General features: G+C 43.4%; 1 protein-coding gene across 1 annotated transcript; it reads left to right on the forward strand.

Moving 5' to 3' along the window:
• The first annotated feature begins 145 nt into the window (after nucleotides 1-145).
• DHX37 (DEAH-box helicase 37) lies at nucleotides 146-26,228 on the forward strand. The gene is made up of 27 exons (XM_005299575.5): nucleotides 146-376; nucleotides 1,218-1,387; nucleotides 2,339-2,451; nucleotides 2,767-3,100; nucleotides 4,029-4,177; nucleotides 4,902-4,994; nucleotides 5,630-5,726; nucleotides 6,431-6,544; nucleotides 8,812-8,913; nucleotides 10,184-10,298; nucleotides 10,651-10,746; nucleotides 11,287-11,357; nucleotides 12,164-12,308; nucleotides 12,636-12,712; nucleotides 13,451-13,683; nucleotides 14,717-14,828; nucleotides 15,861-15,967; nucleotides 17,095-17,283; nucleotides 18,323-18,447; nucleotides 18,836-18,952; nucleotides 19,232-19,404; nucleotides 19,843-19,957; nucleotides 20,794-20,931; nucleotides 21,348-21,442; nucleotides 21,538-21,611; nucleotides 23,716-23,813; nucleotides 24,987-26,228. Exons 1-27 carry the CDS (start codon nucleotides 274-276, stop codon nucleotides 25,067-25,069), a joined length of 3,438 nt encoding a protein of 1,145 aa, XP_005299632.2. The 5' UTR covers nucleotides 146-273; the 3' UTR covers nucleotides 25,070-26,228.
• Nucleotides 26,229-26,748: the final 520 nt, after the last annotated feature.

Raw genomic sequence — 26,748 nt, forward strand, 5'->3', positions numbered from 1 at the left:
CACTCCCCTCCTCTCTCCCTCCATCCCTCCCCTCTATCTCCTTCCCTCTCCTGCTCTGTGTCACTCCATCTACGCCCCGCCCCCCGCATCATTCCGTCCGCCTTTCTCTCGCCCCGCCCCCGACCACCTGACCCTGCAGTTCTCGCGCGATCTGGGGCTGCGACCCCGGAAGTGTTTGTTTCTGGTGCCGCACGTGGGTGCCAGCCCGACCGGCGGCCCCTTTCCCGTCTCGGGCAGGGTCCCTGCTCCTGGCGCTGCCCGCCCGCCCCCGCCATGGGCAAAGCTCGCAAGAGGCACAACTGGAAGGCGCGGCTGCCGGGGAGCCCCGGGGGGCTGCAGCCGCCCGCCCCAGAGCCTGTGCAGCTGGAGCTGGGAGGTGAGTCCGGCGCAGTATGACCGCCCCGGGGGGAGAGGGGTCGGAATGGGCGCCCCCACTGCACACTCAGCCCCTCCCGAATAGGTAACTCCTTTGCACACTCACCCCTTCCTGAGTGGGTGTCCCTTGCACGCTCACACCCCCTTGTACGCTCACTCTCCTTCCTGAATGGGTGACCCCTTTGCACACTAAAAGTTACTCCTGCTGAGCCCTAATGTCTCTTTTTTTTTTTTTTTTTTTTTTTTTTTGAAGAAAAAGGTTGAATTGCCCCTCACCTTCAGCTGTCATGGTTTTGAGGTACATTGTCATTGACAGTATGGGGAAACTTGCACTGCATTTGCTTGTGCTGTACCTGCCCTAATCTCAGATACAAGCCTATCGATAAATTCAGGGTTACTTACCTTTTAGCAGCACCAAGAGGTGACAATAAGTTCAGATCAAAGTCAAGGCCGGTTTTAGACCCACGTGGTGGAGCTTTTGAGTGCTGCTAACTTGGTGTGTGGGCTTGGACAAGTCACCTAGCTTGTGTGTACCCCTTTCTTCATTATGAAAATAGGGGTAGTGCTCACTTCCCAAGGGAGGATTATTTGGGACAATGTTCTGATTATGAAAACTTAGCCTTTTTCACAGTGGTATTACTCAAAAACAAGAAAAGACGGATTGGATCATGAAAGCAACCGTAAGGAGAGGAGCATTGTTTCCCTACACAGCCATCCTATTGGCTTTGTCAATAATATAATTGTTGCTATTGCCATTTTATTTAAAAGCAGCGAGCTTTGCAATAAGCCTGTTAAAAATAAGCCATCTAGGGCCTGTGACTGACCAAAACCGACACTTTCAGATGAGGCAAAGCTGAAAGGAGTGGATGAAAGTAATGCCCTGGTCCTGCCAGCTAAAAAGACAAAGACGAAAAAAGTAGCTTGTGACACGCAACGAGAGAAGAAGCCCCTGAGCAAAAGACAGAGGAAAATCTTGCAGAAAGTTTTAGAGCAGAAAGAGAAGAAAAATCAGGTAGGTTGCATCTCGGTCATAAGGCTCTGCCTTGCTATGGTTGAGGCAATGCTAAAGAAAACTGTTTAAACAGGGCTGTTGTCAATAGGATTCCAGAGTGGCTTCCCTGGGAATATAAGCAAGGATTTTATCCTTAGAATCATTTTATAGCATCTGCCTATCACCAGCTTGGGGGAGCAGAGGTGTGTCTAGACACCTTATTGTGACCCAGTGCAGTGTCAAGAACTGTGTAGACTGCCGCATGCATTTCAGTGGGAGGTTGACACTGAAGCCTGCTGCCAGTTTAAATTGAAACAGCGTTCACTATTTAACTGCTGCTTTTTTTTGGTAAAAGTATACAGCTACCCGGGGACTGTTGGTACAGTGTGCGGCTATGGACAAAGTTTGAGTAGAGTCCTACCACTGACATCAGAATGCAGTGAGAGGGCAGGAGTGCAGGTCTGGGAGCCTTGGACTTCTGGGGTCTAGTCCTGCTTTGGGCAAGTCACTTAACCACTTTGAGCATCAGTTAAATAGTGATGATTCTTAGAAGATGTATTATGAGGATTGGCTAATATTTGCGAAGTATTTTGAAGGTGAAAAACGTTATTTATAAATAAAAAGCATTGGGCATATGTTACCTTTTTCAAGATGAGTATCAAAATGAAAGGCTCCAATACCCCTATTGTACCAAAATGAGACAAAATTCCATCAATTAAAATGTAGAGAAATAAGTAGGATGATGATCCTTGACCAGCCTTACTCATGGGATCACTAGCAACACCTCCATAGTGTGTCTCTCTAACTTATCATGGTTTTCCCCAGCATGCAAATAGAGTATGGCTCTGTCCCCTAGTCCTTACTCAAGCTAAACTCCAGTTGATTTTGGTAGCTGAGTAAGATAGAACTTGAAGTGAATTTTTTTTGCTGGTACAGCAGTTCTAACAGTGATTATATATATTTTTTCTGTAGCGAGCTGAATTGCTAAGTAAGTTAAATGAGGTCCAGGCTTCTGAGGCTGAAATGAAACTTCTGTACACCACTTCCAAGTTGGGTATTGGAGAACGCATGTACCAGACCAAACGGTAAACTTCCATCTATTGCTGCTGTTGCGAATCAGGCATATTCTTGCCTTCTCAGTCTCTGTGTTGCACATAGATTCCTTTTTTTGCTTTAAATGGTTTCTTCACCTAATTTACTATAAATATTACTTGATAGATTTGTAAATTATTTAAAGTCAAAATAATTTGGTAGTTATGGTGAGGTAGAAAGAAAATGAGACTTATTACAGCCTCATGTTCTTTGAGATGGTTTCCTTTTGGGGGGGCGAGGATCTGAAGTGTGAAAACGCTAGCTATATTGGGGGGAAATGCCCATAATGTGTAAATATTCTGTTTTAGGACAGTACAAGAAGCAGGCACCACGTGTCCGGAGAAGATTAGTAGCATCAGTGGTGCAAATAAAAAAAGGCGCAGACTAGATATGGAACTGGAGGCTGAAAAGAAGCCTGAATCCTCTGATAGTTCTGATGAGGATGAAGAGGAAGAGCATAAAGAAGCAATTGAAAAGACAGCCACTGACAACTTTAACTTTGGAAAGGTGGAAGAATGCATTAAGAAGCCATTGAATAGCGATCAGGCTCTTCCTAGCACGCCAGCTCTTCAAAAAGCTTTTCATAAGCCATCTTCCAAGCCTGCAGTTTTCATCCCAGTGGACAGGTCACCTGAGATACAGGTCAGTCTTTGTTAGTGATTCGTCACAATAAATGTTCTTCAAGGAATCGGAGTGACACTCTCCATCAGACTAATTCTTGGCAAATACTTAAGTGGAGATTTGTGGGATTCACCTGCATCAGTCAGTAACATTGAAAGCACTGCAAACAGTGCAGAGTGCATTCCCAGCATTGCTTTAAGTGTTACTGATACCAGCTATTGCGCAACTTTGGGCTTTGAGCTTGTCAAGTGAATAAAGAAGCAAACGACTTTCAGTTTTGTTTCAAAACATATGTATTTGTCACTAATTCTAAAAATGTAACTTATTAATGATCTGATATCTTAAACTCTTTGGTGTAATGAACTGAAAATCTTAATTGTTAAACTGGGTTTTATTCTCCATTATGCTAAATGTAGTTTCAGATAGATTTAATTCTGCAGAAATTTGAAAGAGTCCACTTATCACTGAGCAGATATATGATAGTGAGTTATGGAATGAGTTTCCATTTGAAATGTTGTTCAACTCAAGTGAATCTTAGATGACTATATGGAATTTAATAAATCAGAGCACTGGTTTAGTTTCATGCTTGAGTAACCAACTACCTTTTGAGAAGTCAGGAAGAAATATTTTGCTGATCCTAGTTCTTGGTTGGCCTGGCAGTGTTTTACTCTACATTTTATAACTTTTCAAGCCATGAGGAGGGCAGTGTGTTACCAAAATATCCTAGATATGAGGGGTCTATAGCCGCTTCTGCTCCTACATGTATTGGACTGTATGTGTAAGTATCATTCATGACTTTTGGAATGGAAAATCCATGATGGGTTGAATCTTTTAGACTTTTCATACAGCTTTTTTTTTTTTTACTGAGCTTGACCCATTCAGAAGCCAAGCAGAAAGAGGGATCAAGACACACAAACTGAAAATAAAGTTTCTATTTTGTTTTCAATAGGAAGCGAGACTAAAGCTTCCTATCCTCGCTGAAGAACAAGTTATCATGGAAGCTATTAACGAGAATCCTGTTGTCATCATATGCGGAGAAACTGGGAGTGGTAAAACCACTCAAGTGCCTCAGTTTCTGTATGAAGCAGGCTATGCCAGGTAGGATTCTGTTCTTTTATACTGAAAAGTGATGAGAATATATATATTTTTTTTTAGTTAAGTTCCATCCCTTTCTGGTTTTGGAATTTTGTCTCTGCTTAAGACTCCTGTGTTAGTGCTGTTACCTCTATGAGCAGCAATAGTGCCTACCTCAGATGGAGGTGAAATGAACTTGAAGGAGGAAAAATCTGTGGGCAGTCCTTAGTTTGCACAAAAATCCCTCGAGATTATTTATTTTAGAGCTTTTTAAACTGCTACCTTGTTTTAAACATCACTTTTATTTTTCACAGTAGGGCTGTAGTACTTGTCACTCACCGTGAAGGTAGGTTATCTAAGGGGGAAAGCTGGTGGGTTCATCTCTCCAAGACACTCCACATGTTCCTTGCAAAATTGAAATAAACACCATTCTATGTAGTGAAAAACCATCTGCAGCTTGTCCGGTGCTACCGTCCCTTTTACAGGTTTAGGCAGCGCAGTTTAGATGCTGCCTGCCTTCCGCAGTTCAGTCTCATTCCATTGCAATAAACATTCCGCTTCTGCAATATTCCCTCTCCAGCCCAGGCTTCTTCCCCAAAGGAGCCAGTTTGGTAGGGATTACCTGGTCCTCCCAACAATAAAGGAGAACCTGCATGTGTGGTATTACAAGCCCAAAACCCACCCGGAGGAATTCCTCTTGTCCTCTTTCCTAGGTTTGTCTGTAAAAAGCTTTTCTCCTCTGTCCTAGTTCCGATGGCATCATTGGAATCACAGAGCCTCGGCGTGTAGCCGCAGTGTCTATGTCTCATCGGGTCGCTAAGGAAATGAATCTTTCACACAGGTAAGGGCCAAAAGATCAGGGGCTAACCAGGAAAGTCAAAAACAACAGAACTCGGCCTCCCCTTAGTATAAATCTTCTGCTGCGTGGGAGAGGTTGGAGGGATGTTATCTTGGGGTCGGATTAACTGCAGCCTGTTCTGCTGGCCTTTCCTGAGAGGAACCGTAGGAAGTTTTCAATGAACTCGGCTCTGCTGCTCCCTAGAAAAACCGATGGTGGTCTTGGTGTTAACAAGTCCTCATAGTTCCCATTGGAGAGTCAGTGGATTGTTGAGGAGGTGGGGAAGGAGACGTGGCTGTGCTGTGTGTAGGGGAGAGCAGGTGTGCCATAACAATGGGCTAGTTGAAAATAAAGCTATTCTGTATCCCGCTTTCTTAGAGGGAAAGGTTCCTGTATAGGACAGTAGAATTCTGCATGTGCTGGAGTCTGGGAAGTGGAGACTCAAGCAATCTGTGATCTTCCATGCACCTCATGCTGTGGTACCAAGTCGTAGCTGAAATGGGCTGAAGACAGCGTTCTAACCTGAACTCTGACTTTCCTTCCTTTCCCAGCTTTTTACATTTGGTCTATAATGCTTTTTTTTTTTTTTTTTAAGTGTGTGGCTTTGTTTGTGTAATACTGATGTATTTTCTCTACAGGGTAGTTTCATATCAAATACGTTATGAAGGAAACGTTACAGATGAAACCAAAATTAAGTTCATGACGGATGGTGTGCTATTGAAAGAAATTCAGAAGGTAAATTATCTTCTGCAATGAAAAAACAGAAGGCATTTAATGTCTCTAGAGAAATTCCACGCATTCCTGCTAGGACTTGCCATGAGTGCAAGCGTTCCTTCCTAAAACAAAACCCCTTTCAGCAGTTAAGTTGTATTTTTGGTGACTAGGTGTCTATGATTATTCTTTTTATGCTTGTTGGAGGTACAATTCTTGTTTCAGCTGCTGTATTGACCTTCATAGGAATAGGTGTTGGGATTTCTTCATCACATTCTCCAGACTGAGAATGGTCCAGGGATTAGGACACCAGTCTACATCTTGGGAAACCTGGGTTCAAGCCCCTGTTCTGCCTCTGGTTTCCTATGTAACCTTGGGCAAGTCACTTAGATGGTGAACTATGGCTAGACTAAGACTGTGCTTTCATTTCCCATCTGTAAAATGGGGATAATAACACTTTCCTACCTCACAGAGGTGTTAGGAGGACAAATGATCCCTAATTTGGACCACCAGACCTTCCTCTACCCCCATGAGGCACAACCAATTTTAAGACCATCCATTTCAGTACACGAAAGATTGTGATGTGCTCAGATAAGACAGTAATGGGAGGGTCATATAAACCTAGATAGATTCGACGTAATGACAAACCCAACCTTAATATAGAGAGAGACCCGATTGAGGTTTGACTTGATGTGATGAGATGACTCAGCTTCCCTCTTTATTTCTAGGACTTCTTGCTTTTGAAGTACAAAGTGATCATTATTGATGAAGCCCATGAAAGAAGTGTGTACACAGATATCCTGATTGGCCTCCTATCTCGCATCGTGCCCCTTCGTGGAAAGGTAAGAAAAGCAGAGGTGGTTGCGCTTCTTAGTGGGAGCAGATATGGGCCAAAAATGGGTAACCGAAATGATTAAATGCATGGAAAGGAGAGAGTGGAAAAATTAGGACTCCTGCTTGGAGATGAGATGAATAAAAAGGTATATGAGGAAGCTAAATTAAATAAAGAATAGCAAAGAAAAGGTAGATAAGAGCCCCTTTTGTCTTTTCTTATATCACAAGAACTGGGGGGGATGATCCATGAAACTGACGGGTAAAACACTTAAACACTGATAAAAAGGAAACAAATTATTACACAGTACCCATTTAACCTGCATAACTCACTGCCACAAGACATCAAGTCCAAGAACTGGGGGGGGATTTAAAATTAGACATTTATTCAGAAAGTGAGGACATTCACCATTACATTTGGATGTCAAACCCTCCTCCTTCAAGATATAAGAGAACGATTAGGAAAAGACTTCCCCCAGGGGAATCTTACACCTACCTTGCACCATGGTTTTTGTAAAGGGAAATCATGCCTCACTAATATACTAATATTCTTTGAGGCAGTCAACAAGCATGCGGACAAGGGGAATCCAGTGGATATAGTGTACTTAGATTTTCAGAAAGCCTTTGACAAGGTCCTTCACCTTGCTTAAGCAAAGTAAGCTCTCATGGGATAAGAGGGAAGGTCCTCTCATGGATTGGTTACTGGTTAAAAGATAGGAAACAAAGGGTAGGCATAAATAGTCAATTTTCAGAATGAATAGAGGTAAATAGTGGTGTCCCCTAGGGGTCTGTACTGGGACCGATCCTATTCAACATATTCATAAACGATCTGGAAAAAGGGGTAAACAGTGAGGTGACAAAATTTGCAGATGATACAAAATTACTCAAGATAGTTAAGTTCCAAGCAGACTGCGAAGGGCTACAAAAGGATCTCACAAAACTGGGTGACTGGGCAACAAAATGTCAGATGAAATTCAATGCTGATAAATGCAAAGTAATGCACATTGGAAAACAATCCCAACTATACATATAAAATGATGGGGTCTAAATTAGCTGTTACCGCTCAAGAAAGAGACCTTGGAGTCATTGTGGATAGTTCTCTGACAGAATCTACTCAATGTGCAGCGGCAGTCAAAAAAGCGAACAGAATGTTGGGAATCATTAGGAAAGGGATAGATAATAAGACAGAAAATATCATATTGCCTCTATCTAAATCCATGGTACGCCCACATCTTGAATACTGTGTGCAGATGTGGTCACCCCATCTCAAAAAAGATATAGTGGAAAAGATTCAGAAAAGGAAAACAAAAATGATTAGGGGTGTGGAACGGCTGCCATGTGAGGAGAGACTAATAAGACTGGGACTTTTCATCTTGGAAAAGAGACGACTAAGGGAGGATATGACAGAGGTCTATAAAATCATGACTCGTGTGGAGAAAGTAAATAAGGAAGTGTTATTTACTTCTTCTCATAACTCAAGAACTAGGCGTCACCAAATGAAATTAATAGGCAGCAGGTTTAAAAAAAACGAAAGGAAATATTTTTTTCACACACTGCACAGTCAACCTGTGGAACTCCTTGCCAGAGGATGTTGTGAAGGCCTAGACTATTACAAGGTTCAAAAAAGAACTAGATAAGTTCATGGAGGATAGGTCCATCAATGGCTATTAGCCAGGATGGGGCGGCATGGTGTCCCTAGCTTCTGTTTGCCAGAAGCTGGGAATGGGCAATGGGACGGATCACTTGATGATTACCTGTTCTGTTCATTCCCACTGGGGCAGCTGGCTTTGGCCACTGTCAGAAGATGGGATAGTAGGCTAGATGGACCTTTGATCTGGCCCAGTATGGCCATTCTTATGTTCTTATGTACCTTGAAATATCTGGTACTGGCCACTGTTGGAGACAGGGATGCTGGAGTAAGTGGACCTCTTGGCTAATTTAGCATGACAATTCCTAGGTGTTTGTTTTCATTGTACCTGTGCAGACATGCAGCGGGAGGTTCAGTGCCTTGCTTAAGGCTGGCCTCTTGGTGAGTCTGTGGCAGAGTCAGGATTGCCAATAGGATTTTTGTCTGTCTAAGGACCATAGTATTTGGCCCTCTCTTTGTACTGTCCTATGGCCTTATATTGTACTTTGTGCCTTCAAACTGTGGGGGCTTTGGGGCAGCGGCTTATATTTGGTATCTGTTACAGCAGCGCACATGCATGTGTCTCGTGCTACATAACTGATTACAAGTGGCCAGATTGCAGCATAACGCTGCATATTTGCATTTCCACAGAAAGGGCAGCCTATGAAGCTAATCATTATGTCTGCCACCCTTCGTGTTGAAGACTTCACTGATAACCAGAAACTCTTTCCTGCTGTTCCTCCAGCTATACAGGTAACGTTGATCCTAGTGAGGTCTGCTGCCAGGGCTGTAATATGAATGGGGTCTGACTCGGGTTTCCTCTATAAATCTGGATCCTTACAGAGGCATTTTTCCTTTTGCTGCCTGTTATTTACCGTCCTCTCAGCCAGCATTTAGTCATTTCAGCAATGGCGCTGCAGACAATTGTCCTGCTTGTAATTTCTTTTGAACTATGTATTTTACGGCTTCTCTTGCTAAGAATTCCAGCTCCCACTGAAGAAAGTGGTCTCAAAACACCGACGGTTCCAGTTTAGAAAATGATCCAAGTGGAGTTCTACTTTTCATAGAGTGGAATCCCTCAAATTTTGACAATAATTTTTAAAAAGCCTTTTGGATTCTAAGTAGCTCTCTTGAGTCTCTGATGCTACTGACTTGTCATCAGTTTGTGTGGTAAGGGCTGGAGAAATGCCTGCTATTTTTGGTAACCTACAAAATGTTGGCTCTGCTGAAGCAGTTAACTTAGTATTCAGAGCTGTGCTGATATTGCCAATGCACTGAAGGTGAAAGGCACCGTGAGGCCAGATTAGCACCTTCATTCTTGCTTTGAAGTCTGAAGTCTCTTTAATGTTAATTTAGTGCCGTTTGTGTTTAGTAGGAGTACAAGATGTTTGCGATTTTTCTGTTGGTTGCACTAAATGTTACAGCTAGTTTTCTGTGGGTAGCAAGCTAGATATAAGGAATCTTAAGCCCTTGATTGTTTAGAAAGTTATACTGGAAAGAGAGGTCTCCATTCAAAGTGGTAATTCTGGTTGATTGAACGTAAAGTTTCATTGGAAAGGTCTTTGTAGTATGAAAAATACTGTTATACCCTAGGGCAAAAGCCAAACAAATTGGTTGTAGTGAGCTTCCGGTCTTCAGGGTCTCAAATTAACAATATGCTAGACACTGGGGCTTCAGCTAGAACACTTACCAAAGCAATGCTGGACTGGGTTATCTCCCATGTATTCTCATTCTCTTTATTTTTTTAAGATGATTTGCTGCACTCATTTTCAGAGGGTCAAAACAGTAAAAATGAGCTTAAATACAGAGAAGAAATAGAATGGTTTACAAGAACCTGGGCTATTTAAAACAAATGCATAAGCCAATTCTATGGAGTGTGGTGAAATATCTGTTTAACTGTGTGAAAGGACACATTGTCAAGGCTTTTAATGAGCTTTCTGATTCCCCCTGAACCACAGTACGTAAAACCCGCTTCTGCTGTAATCGTAAAATGAGGCTCGTTTCCTGTTGGATTCCTTTCTAGGTAGATGCAAGGCAATTCCCTGTGACTGTTCATTTTAATAAGAGGACTCCAGTAGATGACTACAATGGGGAATGTTTTAGAAAAGTCTGTAAAATCCACCGAATGTTACCCGCAGGTAAGACTGCTGCAGAGAACTCTTCAGCATCTCAAATTCTTTACACTTAAAATGTTTGCCAGAAGGGTCTAAGTGGACTAAAAAAAATTTATTAAAAAAAACAACAACAAAACCCATAAAAACCAGCAGCACTGTCTCCTGTACTTTATTCCTTGCAAGGGATGTTGGAGAATAAGCCTATACTTAAATATGCTGTGGTATTCTGCATGATTTCTCACATGTGTTAGTAAGGAATTGTGAAGTGGGTCACGCGTTATATTCCACAGTTGGGATATATTTGACGTTGTCCTCTCTGAAGAGTGAGCACTAGTTCTGTGATTTCCTTTTTGAAACTATCTGTCTTCTGTTGCAGGAGGGATTTTGGTGTTCTTAACAGGCCAAGCAGAAGTAAACTCGCTCTGTAGAAGACTAAGAAAAGCCTTTCCATTCCATAAAAATAAAACTGAAGGTAACTCCAGGGACTAAAGGGCTGCTAACTTTTAACTGTTACATCGTATGGAGATGCGAGTTTACTTTTAAGGTTTTAAGCAATGAGTGTTCCAGAAATAAACTTGGGGAGAGACCTCCTGATGACTCAGCTTCAGCTTTGAGAAAACAGATCTTTCTGTGTTGTGTGTGATTTGTCCTCCTTAAATCCCCTGGGGTCTGTTGCATTTCGCCACTGTTTCAGCCTTGCATTGATTACAGGAGCTTGCAAGGAATGGTGCAGTTTCCTAAAATGGAAGATCACTTTCACATCCTCTCCTGTTGCAGAAAGCTAATCCTCTGCTTCGGAGTCCTCCTCAAAATGCACCACTTCAGAGCAATCTGCCACTGATGTACTGTGATTCGCTAACATAACAAAAATGCCCGAGGCCCCCTCAACCACTTGGTCACTAGCTATTTTTTGCTTTGATATCTTGAATGATGAGCTCTTTAGAGCAATGTTAAGCTCTGCTCTGCAGAGTCATCTTTCAGCACTCTGAGAATCCCACATGCTTCTTCATAGGAGATGAAGAGAAGGAAGAATCAGTCGAAGAAACCAGGAAATTTAAGAAATCCAAACAGAAGAAAACTATGGTAATATCTTTTAAATGTGAATGGAACCGGCACTCGTGTCAGTGGATAATTGTTGCAAAAGAGCAGGAATCTAGGTTACCCCTGTTGACCTGAAAAGAAAGTTCAGTTTTGGCTTTCGTTTGTGTATAGCTCAGGAAAACAGAATGTTTTAAGCAGATTTTTTTTTTTTAAAATACTTCGGTCTGATTTATAAGCAACTTGCAATTGTGTGGCTGTCCCTTAAGTAAAGAATTCCATCCCACTTTGATCTAGATTTGTAACTGCTGCATCAAGTGGTTGGTTGAGGGAGAGGGCTTAATGCACCCCTGGGCATTACAAGGAGGGGAGATGGATTTCCACTATTAAGCACTAATAAATTAGCACTTTAATGGAAGGAACTCTGGACTTCGTGGGTTCAGGATTCCTTTGTGAGGAAAACTGGTGTTTTGCTGCTGACCGTATAAGTGATGTGAACTTTATTGTCATTAAATTATTAAAATCTTGCTCTCTGATTTTAGACGCTGATTGGTAAAATTGCCTGAAGGAGGGTTGTGGGGAAGGGAGAAACCTGATGTACAAAACATCATTTCTACACAACACGTCCTTAAAAACATTTAACTGGCTTGTCTTTCCTGATTCCCCTCAGTTACGGATGAAACCATTTAAGGCCCAATCCCCCATGCATCTTGAGATCAATGGAAGTTCAGGATTGAGACCCTAGAGTTGCATTTATTACCGGCTTCTAAAAGCTTTTAATGGCCTTTTGCACAACTGCTAATATTAAATCTAGAAAGGCTTTTAATGGTTCCCCTTTTTCTCGCTTCTAGCCATTACCCAAAATCGATCTGAACAGTTACTCCGTTTTGCCAGTGGACGAAGGTGATGAGGACAGAGAAGCTGAAATGGATGATGATGAGGATGCTGTGGGCTCTGACATTGACCTAGATTTGGGGGATGATGGACTAGAAGAAGGTTTGATACTTTGAAATGAAAATCACATATGTAAAACAAACCTCACTTACCAATATGTGAAACAGTTACTGGCACCTGTCCTCTTTGCTTTGGTTCCAAACTGGTGTGTTAGCACTTTAGGATGTGTAGTGTAAACCATTATTTATAAAGCGTGGGTTTCTCATTGCAGGGTTTCTGATGGCAATTTTAAAAGAAGTGATTTACAAAATCTGACTTTTTTCAGGTTGAAATGTGTATAAAAGTTTAGTTTGTCAGGACGCTGTTGGGAATGAAATGCCTAGTGTTTGCTTGCCATGTTTTTAAGAATGCCATTTTGTTTCTCTACAGGTGAAAAGTCCAATTCTTCCCTTCCACTCTACGTGCTCCCACTCTACTCTTTACTAGCACCAGAAAAGCAAGCCAAGGTAAAGGATTATTTGCACGGGAATAAGTGACTCTTCTCAGTACCTGACTTTAGAATGTATGTAACAGCTCTTGGCTTGTGTGCTAAAATTAGCATCTTGAAATAGCCTCCAGTGGGCAGACCAGCGAGAGATTCAGGTAGGGGAGAAAACAGGCCTCTGCTGACCTGTGTGTTCAATTCGCACACCAGGACACACGTTGTGAGGCCACTCTCATTGTGATCGCTTCTGTCTTTCTAGCTCGGGGTGGCCAACCTGTGGCTCTGGAGCCACATGCAGCTCTTCAGAAGTTAATATGCGGCTCCTTGTATAGACACCGACTCCGGGGCTGGAGCTACAGGCGCCAACTTTCCAATGTGCCGGGGGGTGCTCACTGCTCAACCCCTGGCTCTGCCCCAGGCCCTGTCCCCACTCCAACCCTTCCCGCCCCCCTCCTCTGAGCCTGCCATGCCCTCACTTCTCCCCCTCCCCTCAGAGCCTCCTGCATGCCACAAAACAGCTGATCGGGAGGGAGAGGGAGGTGCTGATCGGGGCTGCCAGTGGGTGGGAGGCGCTGGGAGCCGGGGGGAGCGGATGGGGGGCTGCTGACATATTACTGTGTCTCTTTGGCAATGTACCTTGGTAAATTCTGGCTCCTTCTCAGGCTTAGGTTGGCCACCCCTGTTCCAGCTTATCTGAGTTGACTTCACTAACTTGTTTTACGGGCAATGCGGTTCATCTGCCAAACTGTGTTTGCTACAGGTGTTCCGACCTCCTCCTCTTGGAACAAGACTGTGTGTTGTCGCAACCAACGTGGCTGAGACATCTCTCACTATCCCCAGCATTAAATACGTGGTTGACTGCGGGAAAGTCAAGAAACGCTTCTATGACAAAGTTACTGGGGTTTCGTCTTTCAGAGTCACCTGGACGTCTCAAGCATCTGCAAACCAGCGGGCAGGACGAGCTGGCCGCACGGAGCCAGGGCACTGTTACAGGTTAGCCAGTTCCCTCTCCGTAGGCTTCTCGCAAAGGAGGGGTCAGGGTCTGAAAACCATTCTCTGTTTGTTGGGCAGCCAAATGAAAGGAAAATACCAACACTTGCCACTGTGTATCGGACAGCTCCTCTGGGTCTCGTTTCATGCCCTTCACTTGTTTAGAATGCACCTCTCACAAGGCACTGAAGCACCATTTGGTAAAACAGCCAAAATACGGAACAGTTAAAATGATCCAAATGGAACTGCCCAGCCCAAAGAGAACCCCTAGATAATGTTAGCAAAGAGGGAAAGGATTGCAGGATATTAACTCCTGGATGCCTTCCTGAAAATCCCTTGTCTGACCGCTGTTTTTGCAACAAAGGAGATCTGGATGGGACTCTAGAGCCAGCTAGAGTTTTGAGAAGAAGTCATGATTTCCTAACTGCAGCATTGCTAGCTGCCTCTGGATCAAGGAATGAGACTTCAGTGGGAGGAACTAGACCGGAATGACTGGTGTGGCACTGCAGAGCATTCGCCGCTCAGCTAGCCCACTAGCTTGCCTTAACCTTTTATCACAGCATAGTGAGCAGTTCTGGTAGGTTTTATTTAACTGAAATAGATGTAGCGTGATCGTTTCCACAAGCTACCTAGTACAATACGTTGACTGCGAGACCTCATCTAGTGGATGAAAATGCAGGGCAATGAGGGACAGAGACACTGAGCTGCGCTTGTGCTGGCTTAATTTGTACCATTGTCATTTTAGAAACATCTGTGAACACAGTCTATGTCAAGTTCCCATTTAATGACGCTGTCTTAATGCTTTATGCATGAAGATGAATTGATCTCTCTTGTGTGGTATTTTAGATGTAAATGTGGTTAAGATGCTTTAAAATCTGAAGATTAAACCTTTAAAAATTCACTTTTTTTTTTTTTTCATCCAAAGCGATGTTAAAAACAAAAAAAACTTTATTTGCTTTTGTTTTCATCTCTGTGACGTATATGTTTTGGGTTCAGATATCATATCCGTCTCTAACCAACGTTTCTCTTTCATTAGGCTCTATTCATCTGCAGTTTTCAGTGACTTTGAGAAATTTTCTCCTCCGGAAATTACAAGGCGACCTGTGGAAGACTTGATTCTACAGATGAAAGCGTTAAACATTGAAAAGGTGAGCCGAAAAGCCGGCTTTACGTTCTAGCACTCTTTCAGTATCTTCTGGGAGCCAGAAATAAGCATAAATTGCTGTACCGCTGCCTGTTTGGTGTGAGGATACGTTGTGCCTTGTATCAGAGATGGGGGGGAGGGAGGTGCTATGTTGTAGTCCCAGGGCTTGGTTTGTATTCGGCTCTGATCTTGCAATGCATTGCATCAGACCTCAATGGGCTTCACAGCTTCATCTCCACTTGTGCGAGCGCCGTGCGTTTTCATCAACAGTCTCATGAAAACAGCCAGCAAAGCACAGACCTGGGATTTTACAAAATGGGGCCAATAAAATAATGAAATCTATTGTTCCTTAAAAGACCTGAGGTTATGTTCATACAAAAGGAGCAATAAAGCCTACATGTCCATTGTTTGTGTATGTTAACTTCACAGGTGTCCTCTAAGCCTCTCAACTTCCCTATGAGGGGCAATATCTCCATTTTACAGAGGGGTACTCTGAAACACCCAGGCTAAGGGCTTATTTTTCAGAGGGCTCCTACTCTGAGTCCTCCCCAGACTCTTGTTGCCTTAAATTGGGAGTTCTGGGTTGGCTCCAGCTTTTTTGCCGCCCTAGGCGGCAAAGAAAAAAAAAAAAGATTGAGCTGCTGCTGGAGAGGGAGTGAAGGGCCCGCCGCCGAATTGCCACCAAAGATCTGGAAGTGCCGCCCCTTCCTATTGGCTGCCCCAAGCACCTGCTTCCTTCGCTGGTGCCTGGAGCCAGTCCTTTACTCAGCACTTCTGAAAAGGCTTTCAAGAGGCTTGTCTAAGGCCATACTTTGATTCAGTCACAGACGAGACTAAAACCCTGGATTCCAGACTCCTAATCGCGTGCTCTAGCCACTCCCTTCCAGGTGTCTGTCTGTCTCTCTTTGTGCTGGGGAGTTCTCCTAAATATATTGCCTCTGTTGCCTTTTGGAACCAAAGAGGACTTGTCTCAGATGAACGACAGCCGAACTCTGTTCAGTGTCAGTTAAACATTCATTTCTTCCTGCGTTCCTAGGTGATCAACTTCCCTTTTCCAACCCCGCCTCCAACAGAGGCACTTGCAGCTGCTGAAGAGCTACTGATAGCGCTTGGAGCCCTGCAGGAGCCACCCAAGACAGGAAGGTAGGGTGCCTGAGGTCTCCCACAAGTTTTTTCACAGCCATGACTTACTGAGGATTATAGCAGGGGCTGGAAGCAGCAACAAGTGGGGTGTTTTTCCTACATCGTCTTTTACGTGATAGTGAGACGGAGCTTTGCCGGTCTCCCTTCTGTGCCAGTTCTCTGACAGTCTCCCCTTGGTATCAATGCTGTAGCAGGTTTGTCAGCCGGGCTGCTTCCCAGAATCCTTTGCACTTCCTGGTCTGTAATAATCTGGTGTTTTAAACCAGCCAAACTGAGACTGATTCAGACTTTAATGGCTTGGGTTTTGCTCCTCCTTCCTTGGATTTCTACTGCACCTTGAATCGAGACAGCTCTTGAAGCACAGTACAGATGGGGAACATTTCATGCACCACTGAAATCTTGGTTAATAACGTTCAGAGGCTTTTCCAGGCCTTGTAATATTTGTGCCGATAAATATAAAGGTGAGACAAGGGGACCCAATAGCTCCCCTTGGCTACCCCACACGCTTGCAGGTTTTAATTCACCCCTCTTGTTGTTTTGCCACGAGCTTCTGCGTGGCCACTCTTACTCTGGAATAAGTGCCCTGTTTTGATATTCACCTAAATCAGTAAAAATATCAATTTCAGCTGCATCAAAATTGGACACTTTTATTCTGAAATGAGGGTTCGCACGCGGACTTGCTATGAAATAACAAAAGGGGTGAATTAAAACCAATGCCATCCCTTTGCTGTGAATTTGGGTAAATCAGCCCGTAGTGACTGTTTCAAATGCAGCCCAGGCTTCTAGGGACCAGAAACTGTCACCATGTGATTCTTGTTCTGTGAAATGAATTGTTTTTTCAGCCTAACTCCTGCTGCCGTTCCCACACTTGCTCACACCCGGAGAGTCCCAGGACTGAGAATGACATTTGGAGGTGGTCCCTCCAGGGCAGGGCGGAAGCAGTGTTGGGAAGAGCGGCATTCAGGCTGAATTTGGAGTCTTTCATCGCTACTAAAGTCACATATGCAATCAGAGAGAGAAAAGTGCAAGTGTGCAGTAAACAGCTGGCGACTCAAAGTCTATAGAAAAAGCTTGTGTGAAAGGGGGAAAATGCTGTTATCACATGACTCGGTTTCCGCCTCTTCCAGGCTGAAAGATCTGCAGATAGCAAAGCTGAGCTGTCCAATTAGTCCCTTGGGCGTGACCATGGCGTCCTTTCCTGTGGCCCCACGCTACGCTAAGATGCTTGCTTTAAGTAAACAGCACGACTGCCTGCCGTATGCCATTACCATAGTGTCGGCAATGACCGTTCGAGAGCTCTTTGAGGAGTTTGAGAGGTGAGTGGCTTAAGCTGGAGTAAAAATAGGTTCCCTTAGCACCAGAGACCATTTAAAGTGTGCCTAGGTATTGCTTTCTGGAATACCAGCCAAAGCTGGAGAGACAAGCTGGACAGGGAAATATTTGTTTTATCCCCTTATATACAGCATCTCTAATGATTACCCCATGAAACTAGTGCCTGTAGAGCTAAGCATGAAGGTGGCAGTGAAGTATCATTGACTGACCTCTGTATTCTGTGCTTGGTGGCATTAATTAAAACTATAGCCTTGTAGATCCCTAGAGCCCTTTTCTCCCCATTTCTAACATTTGTCTTGTGATTGCACTGCGGAAGAGTTACAGATAACAGAAGACAATGCAACCCATGTATAGCTGACATCAGTGGTCATTCTGCCAGTAGCCTGAAGTTGGAAAGCTATAGGGGAGATCAGAGTAGAGGCAGGATATTCTGTTAAACATGACCAGCGTGCTGTCTGTCTGATCCCCAGCACTAACTGTTTAGCTTTTTAAAACCTCTCACTCGGAGTTGTGTTTTCCCGTTCAGTCTCACTTGCTGGATGGGGAATTGGGTCCATATATAGGCAGGGGCATGGTGGTGAGTCTGAGTCTCTAGTCCCATGACTTCCTCAACACCCTGTTCAGACATACACCTCTCTGATAGGCTGCAGTACCGGCTCCACCAGCAGCAATGTCCCATATCCTTTGTTGTAGCCTCTTAATACTCCTGGGGATGGCGTACCAGGCTTGGAATTCCCGGTCCATTCTCCCATGTGGTAGAACAACCACTGGAGTGTTGGGGCAGCACTTTCTTCTCCTAGTCACCCAGTTTTATCTCTTTTGGATCAGCCTGAGATAATGAACCGACTGATTTCCCGGGTTTTCTTTTTATCTTCCAGTTTTAGACAAGCTTTTTACTACCAATTTTCTATCAGTCTGTCTGGTGTTTAGTGTTACTGGAAGGGAAAATACAAAGCTGTTTTGACATGGCCGATGGTGCTTGCTAGAAAGCTTTAGAGTGTATTGATTGTGCTTTTGGTTTAGACCAGCTGTAAGTGAAGAAGAGACGGAGAAGCTCAAGGGGAAGAAAGCAAGAGTTATACAGATGCGAAGGATCTGGGCTGGACAAGGGCCTTTTCAAAAACTAGGAGACCTCATGGTGATGTTAGGTATCTCTTGCCAGTGACTTGAACATACTGTTTCTTGCGGGGAGGTGTTTAATTTCAATCAACGTAATCGGATATACAAAGCTAAAGGATTCATAGTGCCGTAGCAAAGGGAAATGCTGTATAAGGAGGGCTACTTGCTGTTCACAGAAGTTGAGTCCTGTAGTCCATCTCTTGCCACTGGAGGATGGTGTTCTGTCTTATGTTCATCGGTGCATCCTCCAGGCTGGTTCCAGCCAATGAGCAAACCTGAATAGATACAAATATGGGATTCACTATCCCGCTGGGGGAAAATGTTCTGCTGCCTAATCAGTTTCACCTTTGGGAAGCCAGTTGGCTTTTTTGTTAAAGCTCTTTGTTCTTTCCCTGCTGAATAAAGATTCTCTTCCAGGAGCTGTGGGGGCCTGTGAGTATGCAGGGTGTACTCCTAAATTCTGTGAAGCAAATGGGCTGCGATACAAAGCGATGGTGGAAATCAGGCGCTTACGGGGGCAGCTGACGACAGCAGGTAAAAATTTAGCAGCAGATAACTCAGTTGCAGGCTTGGGCTTTCTCTGCTCAGCACAGTGCAGCCTTTTATGCTGCCAGCAGCGTAGCCCATGCTCTGTGGCTCACCACAGGGGTATTTTTTGTAAACCCAATTTAACTAGAGGCTAAGTCTCCGTGGCAAATATCCATGGCTTTAGAGAGGAAGCCAGTGGTTACCTATCTTCAGGTAGTGGTAAATTAACTGGGATCCTCTTTTCTTTCTAACTTTGAGAATCTTAACACTCTTGCTCTTCCTCAGTGAATTCAGTCTGCCCCGATGCTGGCCTCTTCGTTGATCCAAAAATGAAGCCTCCCACAGAGACCCAGGTGACCTATTTGAGACAGATAGTGTTGGCGGGGCTAGGGGATCATATTGCCCGAAGGATCCAGGCGGAGGAACTTCTGGATGAGAAATGGAAAAATGCCTACAAGGTAAAGATGAGTGGCATGGCTCAGTTTGACCATCACCCTCCTCCTGTAACTCTGTGATCTAGAAATAAGAGTTCTATGCGGAGCATGGTCCAGTGGCCCAAACGCAGGATTGGGGCTCTGTTCCCAGCCCTGCTCCAGTGTCGCTATAGGAAGTTAACTCTTCCATGCTGCAGATACCCCACTCCTAGACTGGGGTGATTACTTTCTATGGTGTCTCATCAAAAATTTGGGAAGCAGAATGAATGGCGACTTGCGAAGCACTGTGAGGTCCCTAGAAGGAAGGTGATGCAGAAAACCAGGGTGTAACCAAAAATCTCCATCGCTTAGAGAACATTGGTGAAGGATTTAAACTAGGTGCTCTCCAGGAACTGGATTGCTAATCATCACAGTCTCCTTTCATGCTACCGTTCATGTTGAGTCCTTTGTGCTTTCTTTAAGACTCCTCTGCTGGATGACCCTGTCTTTATCCACCCGAATTCTGTCCTCTTCAAACAACTCCCAGAGTTTGTGGTGTATCAAGAAATTGTTGAAACTACTCAAATGTACATGAAAGGTAAGATTGCTCAGCTCCTCCCTCTTCAGATCTGTCCAGCAGTTCGCTATGGAATCAGAAGAGTGTTTCACTTGATCACAGCACAAGTCCCACCTGCCCTTTGGTGCTGGCCAGGAGCGTGGGAATCAGGAGATGGCAGTGTCTAACTTCTCATTGACGTATCTCCAGGACCGAGGAGCCCTGTCCAGCTGGAAACAGCCTCCAGAGCGGCCAGCCCTTGGTGGCTCTGGGCCTCCCCAAGGCAGCCATGGAAGTTGCTGCTGATTTCCTCCTTGTTTCACAATATCCTAGACCACCCCTCTCTGGCTCCTTGTGGTCTTTCCCTTCCTAGGTGCAGAGTTGGATTGGCTTAGGAAAACGACATCCAGATGTACGTTGCATTCTCTCCGACCGCTTGGGTGGTTCTCCTCCCACCCCCAATTGACTGCCCTAAGCAGGGAGAAAGACTTTCAAAGGAGCCAGGTGGTCAAAAGAGGAGCTAGAGCCCCATGGCTGGCAGCTGCTTTCCAGAGAGCAGCCAAAGAGAAATGGGCTTGATCAAGTCAGATTGTGCCTCCCCTCCCACCCAACAAAATGGTGCGGGGCAGGAGAATGAGGCTTGGGCTCTGAAACGAGGGCTTAGAGTCCCTCTCCGCTCTCCTTTGACTCTAGGTCAAACAAAACTGTGCTGGAATCCATGGGGATACTTTCAAATGGACCCTGAGGCAACCCGTCTGAGGAGCTCACCTCCAGTGAGTGCGAGTTTCACTGAACATTACCCCTGCGTAAACAGTACTGAACAGATTGTTCTGAAGGCAAAGATGCTTCATTTTGTAGTATGTGTTTCTATTCTGAAGGTGTTTCGGCCGTTGAATCTGAATGGATCCCAGTCCTGCTACCTCCGTACTGTCACTTTGGGAAACCTTTGGAAAATCCTCCTCCATTTTATTGCCCTGAAACAGGCAGAATAAGATGCCACAGACCAAGTGTTTTCTGTAAGTTTCTTGAAGCATTGCATGTTGGAATGTAGCTCTGATGCATATTACATTCCCCAAAAAACTGCTCTGTGTTGCCCTACTGGCTGTAAGGCCATGGAATAAAAACTCTTTATGTCCAAAAGGACTGAACCCTGCTAATCATGAATGTTATACATGCCTTGAGATGGCTTATGTATCTCCACTGGGTTCTCCAGAGTTAGCATAGAGCTGCTAGCATACTAACCTCTAGGCACTGGTATTGCTGTGATGTGTGTCACATCCTGTCCTATACTGGAGGACTTCTAATGTCATTGTTACTAGCTGTGCATTTCTCTAAATGCCTGCAAAGTCTCTTTGTGCTCTGCAATCTTACACTGATGGAAAAATCCACGTTGAGAATTAAATAGAAGACCTAATATGACCTGTCTTTCCAGATCGAGTAGGCTGGCAGCTTCCAGCAGTGGAGGTAGATTACCCAGAGGGTATCGATCGCTACAAATACTTTGCCAAATTTTTACTGGAAGGAAAGGTAAGTGTATTACAACTTGCATGGTTTCCCCTTACATTTTAGAGCATCCTCTTACTTTATGGCAAGTGTCTAACAAATGCAAATATTTATTTTAGATTGTTAAACAGCTGGGCTCTTATAAGCGTTGTTTGCTGTCCAGTCCGCTCACAATGCTGAAGACATGGTCCAAGTAAGTTGTTAAAACAATCGACTAAACAGTTGTCATGCCACCCAGCAGTGGTGTTAGTCCCTTGAGCCTTCTTAAAAGAGAGGGACTTCCAAACTGGGAAGAGTACAAAGATATTTACCTCAATTGTTAAGCGGAGAGAGAAGGAAAATTGTCTTAGCAAACCTAAGGCCAGTGGCCTTTATCAAGCGAAACTGGTGAACTGTAAGGATCCTGTAAAGACTTACACATATGAGTAGATACTCTGGCTTCAGTGTGATTATTGGTGCCAGTAAAATTACTTGTGTGTAACTATTTGCAGGATCAGTCCCTGGGAGTCTGTATTTAATTTTCTTCACAGTTTAGCCAGCTACACCATTTTGAGTCGTCTAACAAAATAGACGTTCCAAAGAGGTTTTGCCCTTTGTGGCATGACATTGTAGCAGTACAGTAATTAGGGCCCTACCAAATTAATTTCCGTGAAAAACGTGTCATGGACCGTGAAATCTGGTCTTTTGTGTGCTTTTACCCTATACTATACATATTTCACGGGGGAGACCAGCATTTCTCAAATTGGGGGTCCTGAACCAAAAGGAAGTTGCAAGGTTATTTTGTGGGGGGGATCACAGTATTGCCACCCTTACTTCTGCGCTGCCTTCAGAGGTGGGCAGCCAGAGAGCGGCGGCTGCTGACTGAGGGCCCAGCTCTGCAGGCAGTAGTGCAGAAGTAAGGGTGGCAATACCATACCAGGCCATCCTTACTTCTGCGCTGCTGCTGGCGGCGGCTCTGCCTTCAGAGCTGGGCTCCGAGCCAGCAGCGCAGCTCTACAGCTGCCCAGCTCTGAAGGCAGCACCACTGAAGTAAAAGCAACTCGCCCTGCAATAACTTTGCAACCCCACCCACAGCTCCTTTTGGATCAGGACCACTATAATTACAACACCGTGAAATTTCAGATTTAAATAGCTGAAATCATTAAATTTATTTTTTTTAAAATCCTATGACTGTGAAATTGACCAAAATGGACCGTGAAGTTCATTGATAGGGCCCTATCAATGATCAACACCCTCACACACAACACACCTTTCAAGATGCATCCACCTACACATGCCTATCACAACATGTGGTGTATCTCATCCAGTGCACTAAATGCCCCCCATAACTACTATCGCAACACTCTCAAATGAGCTCACACAGGAAAAAGATAAGACAGAAACACCCTATTACCTGTGGGCAAACACTTTTCACAGAGCAATCACTCTATATCTGACCTATCAGACCTCATTCTCAAAGGAAACCTGCATATTTTCAAACGATGAACCTGGGAGCTTACATTCATAACTTTTCAGAGTAGCAGCCGTGTTAGTCTGTATCCGCAAAAAGAACAGGAGTACTTGTGGCACCTTAGAGACTAACAAATTTATTAGAGCATAAGCTTTCGTGGACTACAGCCCACTTCTTCGGATGCATATGCTTCCGAAGAAGTGGGCTGTAGTCCATGAAAGCTTATGCTCTAATAAATTTGTTAGTCTCTAAGGTGCCACAAGTACTCCTGTTCTTTATTCATAACTTTGCTAGATACTAAAAATCATAGTCTAAATAAAAACACTGGATTTATGACTCATTCCAACAATCTGGAACCCACTCACCCCTATGACTTTTATCCTATGACTACAGGGGTGTTAACAGCCTTCTTCACCTTGAATATGTGCTAACTACTTAAGTTAAACTCCCTGTTCAATCTTGTATTTAGCTGTGACATTCTGAGTACCTGTTCCGGACCCAAAGAAGAGCTCTGTGTAGCTCGAAAGTTTGTATCCCTTTCACCAACAGTTTGTCCAATAAAAGATATTGCCTCACCCACCTTGTCTCTCTAATATCCTAGGACCAACATGGCTACAGCAACCCTGCATACAACAGTGGTAGATTTCAAGTTGGGACTGTCCCTTTAGTCATGGGTTACATGTTTTATGTCTACATCTAACCTCTAATCAGTATTGTTATAAAACAAATGCAGAACACTAGACTGCAAGCACTAAAGTAGAGATGCAGCCATAATATAGTTAAATAAATTAACATATCTATATATCACATCTATATTTGATCCCCTTTCATTTTGGAATTCACTCAGGCTTCAGCCCCGGACAGAAATCTTGCTGAAGGCTCTTGTTTCAGAAAATGCTGATAGTCATGATGCTTTGCTGGCTGCATGGAAAAAAAATCCCAAGTGTAAGTGTTTAGTTTGCTGGGTGGTGGCGATTAACCATTCCAGCATAGGGTTCTTACCTGATTTCAAGCAGAGCTGGTCTTTCGAACTTTAACTAAAGGAACAGACAATACCCTACCAGAGAAAAGAGCAATCATTTTCAGTGCTTTTCTCATTAGGGTAGTTTGTGTTGTGATTTTGGTCTTCCAGTAGGACTGGAAGAGTTATGGGAGTTCATAAACTGTCATCCTCTGGAAATGAATATTTGAAAAGGGTTTTTTTGTTTTTTGAGTTTTTGTTTTTTGTTTTTGTTTTTTTTGTAATATATTTGTCTGGATTTGTAAATAGGATTTGTAGCAGCTCTGTCACAAAATGGCCATGTTATAGGAAGACTCCTGTGCCAATTAAATTTATTTTTCACAATATTAAGCATACCAAATAATCTGACCTTTATACCAGATGCTGCAAGGAGTAAAAAATCCTTTCCTAATAGGATTCCCAGTATTAACTTGAACAATAACTCTTGCATTCTTGTTCATACTTTTAGATCATTAAAACACTTTAAAAGTGTTAACGGTCAGACAAGTATTTCACCCATTTTTACAGGTGGGGAAGCTGAGGCAAAGGTTAGTGGCCTGTATAAGGTCACAGAGAGAGCTTTGAGTAGTTCCTGGTTTCCAGTCCTGTACCTCTCTATGTACTCCTGTTCACTCTTAAACCCCAGCCCTTGTCTTTAATCCTGGGAATAGTCCCATCCAAGTTAATGGTACTACACACATGTATAAGTACTCTGTTGGATCAGGGCCTTAATTTGGATTTAATGATGATTTGTCTTAGTCACAAAAAAGCAGAGATGCCCCAACACTTCAGCTGTACCTTTCTCAGGGAGAAAAGTTCTCTCTCAAGTTTGTGGCCCTGAACACTGAGATTTCTTCTGGGATGAATGTGTGCAAAGGAGTTTCTTCTTTAGTCTTTCCTGGGAAGACACAGTGCAACAGAGAAATTGAAAGAATCTAGCCTTCCATTACTATATATTTTTTCCCACTGGCTGTAAGCAGAGTCTAATTCTTTTACAGATTCTCTTGAAAGCGTGATCAAACTGCCCCAGTTGTTAGAGCCCTGCCTTCTAGTAGACCCTCTTCTGCTGTTAGCTATTTTTGACTTGTGGACTGATGATTCATATCTTTCTGTTTCAGACTTGCTGTCTGCATATTGCCAGTGGATCCCCGAAGTTATGCACGATGATGTAGCCAAACGCTGGCCACCTGTGACATTGTGAATTGTCAAGATTTCCCTTCTACAGATAATCCCTATCTCACAGACCTCTCCAGAACTCCCTTTTTCTAGGAAGACTCGGAAGCAAAAGGAAAGTCCATATTTGGTGGGAGAGACTGATTTACTAATGGAGGACAGCTTACCAGCCTGTTTTGCTAGGGTGTTTTGTAATATTTATTATCTCTTGGGTAATTTTATCCATTGTATTTAATTGATTTTTCTTAAAAGCTTCTTTTTAGACTATATTAGTCAATTGGACTACAGCAGATATGTAGAGTACTTGACTTGAGCAAGTAAAGGGGTTTGTATGTGACCGTGGTATGCTGTAGCTTAAAAAAAAACAAAAAATCTCTCTAGTGTTCCTGATCATCCAGAATGAACGCCTCATATGCACACCTGAAGTTCAAGACACATGAGTATATAGCCCCTTCATGTTCCAGTATTCCTTTTGTCATTTGAATTCACCATAGAACCAGGATAGCCATAAACCTCCCACCTTCAAGCCACTTTTTCTTTTCCTTTTTTAAATTCCTTTCCTGTCTCATCACTTTCTCCAACTGTTTTTTTTTTCTGCAACTTCCCTCTGCAATCAGCCTGCCTGTGTCTAGCCCCAGTGGGGAAAGAATTCCAAGACTACTGTCCTGCTAGACAACACACCCAAAAACCCAATTGGTGCTGGTCATATTTCATTTGGTCGGCAAATGCTGTATGATTATTTATATTGTCAGTTTGTACAGTGGAAAACTCTTTTTGAAAAGTAAGAGGGCAAAGGGGGAATAGAGTATGTGAGAGATGCCTTAGGTTATTTTACAGAAATAATCTTTAATATAGAAAGTGAGCCTGACTAAAGCGTCATAAAAAGGTATCATGATTTCCTTGCATAGGCAAGTCAGCATCCCAAACTAAACTGGAGGTGTATTTAAATGTGGAAAAAGCTGATGCAGCTTTGTTTGGGGTCTGACTGTTCAGTGTGTCTCTCTAGAAATGTGGTGAGCTATTGTGTATAAAATAGGGGGGGTTTAGCCTTACTAGAGACCTGCAGTTATTGAAATAGGGCCATAAATCGCTATTTGAAACTGTTTATACATTGTAAAAAAAATGTAAAAATTGTTTATATTTTGGGAGGGGATTTTGTGAATTAAAACTGTTGTCTATTTCTTTTATATCTGCTGGCTAATTTTTCCTGTTTGTAGCAGGTTTGCAGAGTGCTAGACATGTCCTTATTAGTTAAATGGTTAAAAGTTAACTGTTTAAACAAAATATCTTTAGTGGTTTAAACAGTTCGCCAATTTAAGCTGCTGGGGCTGGGCCTGTTCCAGCCGTCACAGGGTTGGCAGGCCGGCCAGCCGGCGTGCGGGTTAACGGTTAAGGCAGGTTAACCAGTAAGACTAACGCTTACCGGTTAACATTTTTCATCCCTAGTCCTTATGATGCACACTAGCAAAACAGGATACAAATCATGGCTAATTCTAATGAGTCCCTTCCTTAATACTGCCAAAGTCAAATCAAATGGTCCCTAAGGAAATTAAACTTGATTTTCTTAAGTATTTTTTACATAAACTTTGAACCACAAATAGGTGTGGCAGAATTTGATTTTTTTTTTTTTAATGATTTCAATGAATATTCTCAATGGTTAAGCATTTTGTTACTTTTATCAATTTTGCTGGGCTGATCACTTGGTAC

The sequence above is a fragment of the Chrysemys picta genome, chromosome 15, assembly GCF_011386835.1.
Source record: "Chrysemys picta bellii isolate R12L10 chromosome 15, ASM1138683v2, whole genome shotgun sequence".
Classification (NCBI taxonomy): domain Eukaryota; kingdom Metazoa; phylum Chordata; order Testudines; family Emydidae; genus Chrysemys; species Chrysemys picta.

What these genes read in the sequence shown, in the direction of transcription:
- DHX37 (XM_005299575.5), top strand. Translation starts at nt 274, where the DNA reads ATGGGCAAAGCTCGCAAGAGGCACAACTGGAAGGCGCGGCTGCCGGGG. An exon ending in GGATGATGGACTAGAAGAAG is followed by an intron (nt 12,309 to 12,635) that starts GTTTGATACTTT and finishes GTTTCTCTACAG; the next exon opens with GTGAAAAGTCCAATTCTTCC. An exon ending in AATTTTTACTGGAAGGAAAG is followed by an intron (nt 21,443 to 21,537) that starts GTAAGTGTATTA and finishes TATTTATTTTAG; the next exon opens with ATTGTTAAACAGCTGGGCTC.